The sequence below is a fragment of the Synchiropus splendidus genome, chromosome 3 (assembly GCF_027744825.2).
Source record: "Synchiropus splendidus isolate RoL2022-P1 chromosome 3, RoL_Sspl_1.0, whole genome shotgun sequence".
In the NCBI taxonomy this organism is placed as follows: domain Eukaryota; kingdom Metazoa; phylum Chordata; class Actinopteri; order Syngnathiformes; family Callionymidae; genus Synchiropus; species Synchiropus splendidus.
In genome coordinates, this window is record NC_071336.1 from 12,117,498 (window position 1) to 12,128,243 (window position 10,746).

General features: G+C 43.0%; 1 protein-coding gene across 1 annotated transcript; it reads right to left on the reverse strand.

The window, feature by feature from the left end:
* Positions 1–1,593: 1,593 nt before the first annotated feature.
* On the reverse strand, positions 1,594–10,656 carry wrap53 (WD repeat containing, antisense to TP53). Its single transcript, XM_053859668.1, has 11 exons — positions 10,505–10,656; positions 9,938–10,253; positions 8,574–8,790; positions 8,165–8,260; positions 7,410–7,518; positions 7,154–7,242; positions 4,627–4,850; positions 4,193–4,404; positions 4,015–4,118; positions 2,524–2,667; positions 1,594–2,360 (listed from the first exon to the last, which is right to left on the reverse strand). The coding sequence occupies exons 2-11, from the start codon at positions 10,146–10,148 to the stop codon at positions 2,135–2,137; spliced, it is 1,632 nt and encodes a 543-aa protein (XP_053715643.1). The 5' UTR covers positions 10,149–10,253; positions 10,505–10,656; the 3' UTR covers positions 1,594–2,134.
* Between the last annotated feature and the right edge of the window lie 90 nt (positions 10,657–10,746).

Below are 10,746 nucleotides of genomic sequence, written 5' to 3' on the forward strand. Positions count from 1 at the left end.
GTCTCTTTTTCTGCCACATTGGGAGAATGATTCAGTATTTGAATTTATTTATACTCACACACACAACATACAACACGGTGTCACAGAATGTTAATTTCACGTTTACAAATGTATTTTTGCTCATTATATTGCTAACAGACATTCATTTGTTTATGTGAAGTGGAAGTGTCATGCCATGTGCTGTGCTGATGGGGCTTCATAAAACAGTGTCCTCATCTTCAGAGGTGACGCTCTCTGGTTTATAAAACCATGTGTGGTTTCCTTGAACTGGCTGAACAGATCCAAAGCTTCTAGAGCAGAGAGTGCCATCTAAAATGAGGGCACTGATTCATGAACCCAGCTGAAACCGTGGCCATGATGAGAGTGGACATTGTTTCACTGTGCCTGCATTGCTACAAAAATATGTCCTCTTTTCAATGTGTCTGGGATTTGCTCAAAAAGGTTGTCAGACTGTGACATTATCTTGGGGTCACAAAAAAATGACTTCTGGTCCTGGTTGTTACATGGCTTCAGTGCTGAGAAGAATTTGTCCGTCCCTGAGGTCCCTGATGTCTCTTGGTTTACCGGGGAATGTCTCCATTGAAGAGTTACTCACTATTATGGTGCTAACAGTGAAGCTTAAGATCTACTTTATTTTCTATTCTATGATTTATTGAAATAGATTTGGCATCATGTGACACAAGATGTGGAGATGTGAAATGTGAAACCACACTTTAAACACCACAAAATTATTAGCATGGCCCATAACTGGGACTGCATGCCATTTATCTGCATTAAAATAAGTCTACGTACATTTCACATCCCTTGGAGGGACGGATCTCGACAGTGAAACCACCACATTAACACTCGACGGGACCGACAGACTCAAGGCTGCCAAAGAGTGAGATGTCGAACCCGGCGCTCTGCTGCCCTCATGCGGTAGAAGTGTCTTATTGCTGGTTCGATTTCTTGCGGTTGTCGCCTTCATGTACATTGAGCCTCTGCAGTCTTCGGTCCGCGACCTTTCACTTCTTCTTTGGAACAACTCCACCATGTTTGCTCATGTGGTGGAACTCCAGCGTTCCACCGCATGAGCCAAGACAGCACATTCACCTCCAACACTGGATCTGAACATACTGACCTCATGGCGTCAAAGGTCACAGACTGTGATCAAGGGAACACAATTTTAAGGCCATGCTGGTGACGCCTTCATAGTAGCCTGGTGAGTGACCTGGAATCCCTTCTGTGAGCCCTGTGTGAATCATCATCAATTTTTTTGTTCTACATACTGTTTTTCCAAACAATGTTTTGCAAGCAAGGCAAAATTAACAAAAACAAAACCTCATTTGCTGTATATGAACTAAGTTACCTGTAATAATTTTTGCCTGCTCCAACATGGCAACATGGAAGTCCACCTTCGTTCAGACAGCTAGGCCAGTTTGCCTTTGCTTTGGTGTCAACATGTAATGGCAGATTACTGCAAGTAGGTCTGCATAAAAAGACTCTTTCACTGCTTAAATGCATTACAGTAAGTCATTTTTATCTTGTGATGTGAATGCATTAATGCAGGTCATGGGAGCATGCAGCGGCAATAATTTCAAAATAAAGGTTTTTATTGAATTTTTCAAAGACCACCACAGGGTCATGATGGTGGCATCGCTTGTCGAGCTGTGACCCATAACTTCACACCACACAGAGACAGGCAGACATTTATAAAGAGCAAGTGTTGAAAATAAAGACTGCTGCAGACAAAAAATCCTGGAGTTAAAAACATTTTTTTTGTATCCCAGAGCTTACAATCATTTTCGCAGCTTTGTTGGTCAAATACTCTTTAACATAACCTTTTCCAACTTCTCACAATGCAGATGTAGTTCACAGTTGACATTTGGCACTTCTGTAAATGGTTCGAAATGGTTCTTTTTTTTAGCGAAATTCATTTGTAGATACATGTTAAGACATCAGAGTTTACAAAAATAGAACTTTAGGTGAAATAAAAAGTAAAAACAAAAGAGATTCTTAAAACATAACACATTTCCACCGCAAATCTCCAAGGCAACAGTCACAACACCAAAAAGAAAAAATGGAGAGCGGGAGAAACCAAGAACATTTGAGGCTCTGCTCTCTGAGGAGTTAAAATTCAACAGTAAACTGTGTGCTAGCTCGCCAGTCCACCAGTGCCTTCGGCCTCTGCGGCAGCAAGCTCCTTGTCTTGATCCTGGGCTGCAGCAAGTGGTCCGGCCCACCACACACACAGAGCGTTGTCCTGGCGAGAGACCGGAGCTGACATCACAGGCCCATCTCCATCTGAATCGCTGTCCCCCGGCGAGGGGAATTGTCGCTGGCCGCTGGATGTCGCCAACAAAGGCATGAATGGGTGAATGCTAGAGGAGAGGAAAAAGGACAAGAGTTTGACTTGAGTGCGGATATAACTATAAATAGACTTGACACTCAAGCACCCGCAGCAATATTAATGTCCCATACTTCTGTGCTTGGATTGTTTAAAGTTAAACAACTACATGTTGAATCCTAACTGTGGTGATATACCTGAGGCCGTTGGTGCAATCCCAGTGGCCCTGGAACCTGAGCTTGGGCTGCAACAGCTCTTCACTGCCATCAGGTGGAGCTGTGTGAGTGTCCCACACTGAGACCACGCCCTCCGTGTCCCCACTCAGAAGGTACCGCCCCGACCTAGAGACACAACACAACGTTGCTTACAGAAATGCATAGGCCGCCGGTATATTAAAAAGCTTGGTTAGCCATATGAACATGTCAAGTGCCATCCAGTAAGGAGGAAGTAGTTCAACAGATTCACAAAAATCCAGAAAATAATTAGGAATCTGTGTCGTTTTAACAGCAACAGTAGAAATCATTAGGGAGGAGTCTCCAAGGAGCATGATGTCTGTAGATGACATGGTGATTTGTGAGCAAGTTAAAGAGAAGCAGAACAAGAAGCCGGTAATAGTGTGTGAACGAGACAAAGGCAGGAGTGGGAATGTTCTTAAGATAGTGGAGATCCAGTAAGCAGATCAAGGATCAATAGTGTGGACTGATCCTTCAGAGTAGGGCAGGTGAAGATGAGAGTGCAGTTAGGGAGGAAGAGGTGAAGCTCTGTGACCGTAAAGTGGCAGCTTTAATGACAGGGAGGCTTCACGGGCGAGTAGTGAGATCTGCCATGATGTCTGGTTCAGAGACAGTAGCTCTGACACAAAGTCTAAAGAGTGAATGTGACGCATGAGGACATGAAGAGGATAGGTGTGACTGGATCATCTTGATAGGTTAAAGTGGAGGACACCGATGCCACTGCAAACCACAAGTATGCCACGACTCCTCAAGCCAATATCACTGCCCTGTTTGAGACACTTTTGATCAATATTTCAAAAAATTCTCAATACAAAATCCACCCAAACTGAAGTCTTGCCTCTGAAGATCTGTTCTGCCCATCTCACACTTCCTTTTTGAAAGAGGAGCGTTTTAAAATCGCTGAAAAGTCAAAAGTTTATTCTTTAAAAGGTAAAACACCTGAAAGGTACACTTAAGTGAAACAACATCAATTGGTAAACTGATTCTCCTTTCAAGACTGCAATAATCCCTCGACAAACTGGCTATGACCTGCATGTCTTCAATATATTGCAGACTTCTCAGGGTTATTTCACCAGACTTGAATTCTCTCTGGCTTTTACATGGACATGATCTCGACAAAAACATGGATAGCAATGCTAATGAAAGTCAAAGATGGTCAAAGAAAACAACAGTAAACAGTAGGTGTCACCAGAGAGAAAGAAGCTACCCTCACTGAAGAGTTTCCGTGTTCCACTCTGTGTTCAACTAATGCAAAGTTAGCTGGGAGTTCAATTGCTGGGCAGGATGAGGTTTCATGAAAGTGTCCTCACTCCTCACTAAAAATATATATGAGGACGAATCAAAGGTCGGTTGTTCCATTCCAAAGATTGTTGAGCAGCTAGTGCCATCTAGTGGGCTCTGAAAACGAGGCCCCTGGTTAAGAAAATCACAAGTGACATCATTAAAAAAACTTACGCGTCCAGGTCGAAGTAGATACGCTGGTTTGTCGCCACGTTTCTCTTCATTGAAAACACGACCTTTCCTGGTTCCCTCAGATCCCAGCACAAGATCTCAGAGTCCTACACAAACATGTCAAAACATCATTTCAAAAGGGCAGATGAGACACGACTCTCTCTCACTGAAGTGCACTCACCTTCCGCCCCCCAGTGTACAGGTAATTTCCATCTGGGGAGAAGAGCATGTGGGTGATGCCCCCATGGTGGAGGGTGGGCAGCAGGGCTAGCATTGTACCATCCTGGCAGGAGTAGAGTCCAGCACAGCGGGAGTAGGAGCCACAAGCGTACACTGACTGACAGGGACTGAAGCTGAAGCAGGAGATGATTCCGTTCTGGCCCTGCTTCTTAACTGGGGGGAACATAGACACTTGATTTGTTTTCATAGTGTCACACTGGATCTCGCAAATTTAAACTTGTTACACCTAGTTTTAAAATCTTAATTATACATTATTAAGTATTTGTAAAGCACATAGCTGGCTAACAGTTCATGTTTTAAAAAATCCTATTTTGAACCATCAATTCACGCTGGAAATAATAAAGTTTTGAGAGGTGAGTTGAGATAGTAACTGACCAGTCGTGGGTCTCTCCTCGCAGTCCCGACCTGGTCTGTCAGTGTAAAAGACCCGCACCATCTTGTCAAATCCACAGTAGAGCTGTGAGCCATCTGGAGAGAAGCAGAGGGAGTGGGCGGCGGTCAGCTCGTCCAAGTGGTTGTACGGCCGGAAGCTGGCCCGAACCTCCCCGTAGAAGGCATCCCACATGTGGACTGGGTTGTCCCGGCTGCTGCTGGCCAGACTGAGAGAGAGTAGTTAGTCAGCTTTGGTATTTGAGTCATTCACCATCACTGTGGCATACGTGACATCACTGATTGTATTGCAATGGCCTATTTTTAAGTCCATTTTCTGCTGTGGACATATTTCTTTTTTAGCGTTTATATAATAAAGAACCACAAAGAGCTCAATCAAAACTTATTACTCAAAGCAGTAACAAAAAACTTCGACTTAGGGCTCCTTTTCTGCTAAAAAAATGCAATAGCATCACGTCTGACTGCATTACATTCACTCAACATAAAAACCCTCAACGGTCAGCAGCATTCAATCTGACCATCAACAATGGAAGTCAAACTCCTGCAGCAAAGCTTTCAAGCATTACACTCGGAGACAACAACGTCTCTCTCTCTCTGCTAAGCATTGATACTTAAATGCTGTATCCAGATAAATACTAATTTGTCATGGCATTGAAACACGGGCAGCAAAGCAGCAGACGCCAGCACTATGGTCGTTATGTTATGGGGAAAATATATTTTTCATTATTCACAGAGTTCCGGTTTCTGTTCATGAGTTGTTGTTGACACTGTCTCTACGATGATCTTCTATGAGTACGGGAACCACCTGCAGGGAGGCAGAAAGCAACTAGGGAGGACAGGATGAGTGCCTGAGATGGGCTCAAAGGTGAAATGCGGCCAAGGTCATGAAGCCACAGAAGGAATTTACTTTAATCAGTTTGTCATTGACATCAATGAGTTGTGTTATCTTTGTTTTATACTTTTGTTCTGACCTCAGCCTCACTGGATTCTGTGCACACAGGGTCTGATGACTGCTCTCCAATGGCACAATTGTTTTTCAATAAATTTCTTGCTTTGCTAAAACAGGTTTCAGTTACTGTAGTTTTGCCACCACAGTCATGAACACTTCTGACTGGCTAGCGCTACAGTTGCCTGCACTAGCTGCATTTAGCTTGCTGCTTTTACAAATGTTGTTTGTTCTGCTATTAACCATTGTTCAAATGCTAAGCAACAGAAGCCACAATGATGACAGTGCTGCATTTGAGGACCTGAAACCTCCATTGAGATGAACAACATATATTTGACGTTTGAGGAGCCGACTTGCCACTGTGATGTGCCGCCTGACTCTTACATGTGTGTTCATTTTGGTGCCGAAAACGTTTCATTGTAGTGATTGACAACATGCTTCACCGCACATTTCGTTGTAATTTGACAAGAAATATACATGTACTTTTTCCACACTTGTCTGTGAGAGACCCTGTCCCCACCACAAACTTCAGTCTGTGTGACAGCGCTCGGACAACCTCAGACATGCACTGAAATGTTCACAATCTCCTGCCTTGTTACATTGTTGTCTACTCTATTTTCAACAGGATGAATACAATTTTTAACCGTACATGACATGAGAGAGGACCTGTACATAAACAAAAACAACCACCTCCAGACTCTCTGCCCCTCAGTGTGTGGGAAGTCTGAATTTGTGAGATTAAATAATTTGACCCTAGACTCTGAGTCTTCAGCGTGACATGACGTCACACACACATCCACTTGAAGTGTATGGCATAAAAGTAAACCCTGATACCAACGTCGGTGTTCAATGAAAAAAAAAAAAAAAATCTTTTTCTTAATCATCATCGCTGCAGAGGACCTCGACTACAACAAGATATTCCATTACAAACTTTATTTTAGTCGACTAAATGTACTGTTGTTTTCGTCAACTATAATGTTGACATTTAGTCAACTAATACGAGACAAAGACCAAAACAAATTTGATGACAAAATTGGGACTAAAACTAAATTAGTATTTTAGTTTAAAGACTTAAAAAACAAAAATTCTGCTGTCAAAATTAACAGGGACTGCTCCTTGTGGGAAAACACTGAATTCTCATATATTTGGTTTCCCACTGACTGACAAATGTCTTAGTCTGCAAACAAGAAATGCCGGCATTTCATTCAGGTTTATTATGCTCATGGGTGAGTTAAGTGGTTTTTCGGTGCAACGGTACCAGCTGCTGTTGCAACACCACATGAAAATGTAATTGTTTTGTCTTTTATTATTTTCTTTATATTTTCAGTTCATTGAATTAATCTGTGGTTCTGTTTTTCATATATATATATGTATATATGCCTTTTTAAGTATTTGTCATTTTTTTCGATTGCCATGGGAGCAAAAACAGGATCGAGTAGCTAATATCTTCCTGGGTATTAATATCCAGTTTTACATTTTAGGATCGCGACAACTGTTGTTAAAATTCCCTTTTTACTGGTTGAAATCAAAAAGTGTGGTTTCGTTCAGGGAGCAATTTGTACTCACAAACAAGTGTCGGCATCCAAGGAGGTCATCTTGGGGTACCAACAGTAGTCATAGACAGTATCTCCCTCTGCCATCCTGAGGACTGGACTCTGCCACACACAAACAACAGCAACATTAACCAATAGACAATGTTCCAAAAAAAAAATCGCCCCACTGTTATTCTGGACTCCTTCTGAGTCTATTTAGGACTTTTAAACATGGGTTTAAAAGTCTTGGAAAATAAAAAAAATCCATGAGAGCAGTAGCAGCTTCTTACCATCTCTGGAATCATGTCCCAGTTGTAGCTGTAGATTTCCGGAGGGAGGTTGAAGAGGCGCAGCACGTTGTCTGCACTGTTAGTCAGCAGGCAGGAACCATCTGGAGCCCTGAAATGACAGACACATGATGGTGACGGCATCGTGCGTTTGACAGCTTCCTCATCACCAATAATCAATGAACCAATTGAGTGGAGCTTGTCGCCGATTTGGAAACTTTAAAAACCAAATCATGGTCTTGTGAACATTTGAATGTTTTTGAAGAAGTGTGGTATTCATGACAGACGGAGCAACAGGTCCATAGTGATGGACTTATGAGACTGCATGAAAGGTCCTCATTTTCAGGGCCCACTAGATGGCACTCTCTGCCCCAAAATCTTTGGATTTCACCTCCCCGGTGAAGTACTCCATGTCACCTGCTAGGAGGTTTGCAGACATGCCTTTGACTTACTTCAGGAGGGCTGGTGGAAGGGCCTGAGGAGAGGGAAGTCTGGGACTCTGATTCAGCTACTGCCCCGCGACTTGACCTTGACGTTCAATAGGATGAATCCAGGTGCCAGCCATCAGTTGGACCACACCATTATTTTTTTATTTTTTTTATCAAAATATTTTGCTCAGCTAAGTGGAAAAACGAGATGTATGGACATTTCTGTCTAATATGTATTACGTCAAAATGATTAACTCTTGACGTGTGTCATTAAACTCTCAAACGATGGTGATCCAAATATAATGAATGTACTACGTGTTACGCGATTACCATTTGCAACCTTTCAGGTAGTTCTCCGGAACATGGGAGTAGTCGGTCCAGGCAGTCGCCAGCACTTGAGGATTCTGCTCAAAATCCAAGCCGACGCTGGAGGTGAGGGATGAGGAGAGATCATTGTTTTAAAAATGGTATTGTATTTTTCTCATATAGTTTATGAGAAACAATGTCAAATGTCTAAATAGATAAAAAATGGTGACATTACTTTATAAACTGAGTTTTCAACTTATTCTATCTTGGGCTTGGGCTACCTTAATAGGAAATAAACCCGATAAGAAAGAAAAAGAAAAATGTGATGACTTCTGAAACAAATTGGACATCAGTTTTTTTAAAGTCCTAATTATTTAAAATGCCATACAAAAATGGAGGTTATGATTTGACGAAAATACTGCGCACTCCTCACCTCTGCTTATCACCCACACTGTCCGCTGTCTCATGGTCCTCCACCTCATGCGGTTGATCAACCTCTCCTTCAGCCAGATCATGCACCTCTTCTTTTTCTTCAATGGCTTCCTCCAGTGCATTTGCCTCGCCTCCATTCTGAGGCCACACCCCCTCCACTGCTTCACCAGTCACAGTTGGTGTCGATTCAGATTTAATGACACCATCACTATCTGCACCTACAATTTCAAATGAAGGAACGTGAATGTTATCTACAACTAAAATAAATATCAAAAACATGTTTTGTTGATCTGCGTCTATTCAGTGCATTTAACACAGCACCTTTGATATAAAATGGCGCCAATATCGAGGCCATTGTCAGATCCCTTTAAAAGCACCCAGGACAGAGTGCTGACATAAACTGAGAGCAAAGACTCTCAAAATCGTCTACAGAGGCGATGGGTTGGGGTTTGAACACATTCAGGCAGATTTCATGGGTTTTTAAAAGATATTCCCGATAAGCTACAGCAATCCATCCTGCTCCTGCTTCACCTTATCTTGACCATCCTTCCTGTTTACACCTATCCTATTCACGTTCTCCTTTCCATTTCTAATATTCTTCATCCAACACTGAAGGCTATATGAATGCAGCAACCACTAAAAAGTGGGCCCATGAATTGTTCATTCTAATGCTTTGTTGTTGCAGTTTTTAACTCACACATTTGGAATCTGTCGATATGGTGCAGGTTTAACAGAACTGAACTCTGGTGCAGCTCATTGTGATAAATCCAAGACTGAATCTCAGTAATTACTAACGAAGACTGTTCAAAAATAAATTGGAGCAATACGTCATGCAACCAAAGACTCTCTGAGCATCTCCACATCGATGGTCAAGATATTACGTATTACAACTTAACTTCAGGATGACCATGACCAACAGCTACTGGCACTTAGGGGAGGGGCGATGCATGTACTTCCTGAGGTTGTGGCATCCAAAATGTACGAGGTCTTGTGGACAGCTAGTGTTTAACATTCATTTACTATTTCTTATTCTATAAAACGGGGACACTGCGAACAGGAAAATAAAAACATGCATGCATGTTCTATTTATATTCTTGCGAGGACTTTTTGTTTCTAATTACCATAACCAGGACTCTGCACCAATCTCAAACACAATAAAATGACCCAGTTATTTTGTAGTCTTCATCCTAAATTTCAGGGTTGAGGTTGTCAATGGGACCAGCAAAACGTCCCAAACTAAGCCAAATGTCCTCACAAGAGGGGTTTTCCCAAAACTGGTCAGAAGAACAGACAATAACTCCCTCAAACATAGTAAAAATGTCTCTTTTGGAGTATAGGAGGGAGCCGGACTAAATCGCACAGCACCTGGTGGTGTGGGGTCCAGGACTTGTTCTGGTGGATAGTCACATGATCCAGTGCCACCGGATCCCTGGTGTTCCACACTCATTCGGGGGCGTTTGGCTTCAGTGGCACCTCCACCCTCTCCGGTCTCAGGAGGATGCCCGCCAGGTTCCGGCGGTGCTTGAGGAGGTGGCTCGCTGTCGTCCTGGACTCCTTCACCTCCTGTTTCTGACATGTTGCTGGGCGTGTATTGTCGAGTTCAGGGTTGTCAATGGTGGCTCGGCCGAGTTTCAGCGCGGAACTCTGACGTCACAGCACCAATCTGCGCCTAAACTTGTGCCTAAAACAAAACTCCACCGTCAGAACAAAGGAAAAGTTGCACGCTGACGTCAAACGCCTACGCCGTTGACACCTGTGGCATAAGGGTCCACCGTGTAGTTCTTCTTCGTTTCGAGGCCAGTACGATTTGAAAAGCAAGTGCACAACGCGTCCAGTTTTTCTGACAGTGAAGTTAAAAACAAACGAGCTAACTGCTATTCATGACGACTAGAGCTACGACGCTGCAGTTAGCCATTTGCTTCCGCTACTTACCGTTGTTTCTGGGCGGCCTTGAACAGCCAAATTGCGCCTTCGTGAAAACATGCAAGCTACAAAGCAAAGTTTTCAGCTCGTATACGCCACGCAAGTACCGAGTTTTAGATCTGGAGTAAACACTGAGCCGCCATGTGGGCACTAGATATCGCGAGACCCAAACGAAAACTAGCTGCGTGTGTGCTAATATCGCGAGATTATCTGCAGCAGGCAGACCATCAAAGATGTGAATCAGAATCGCT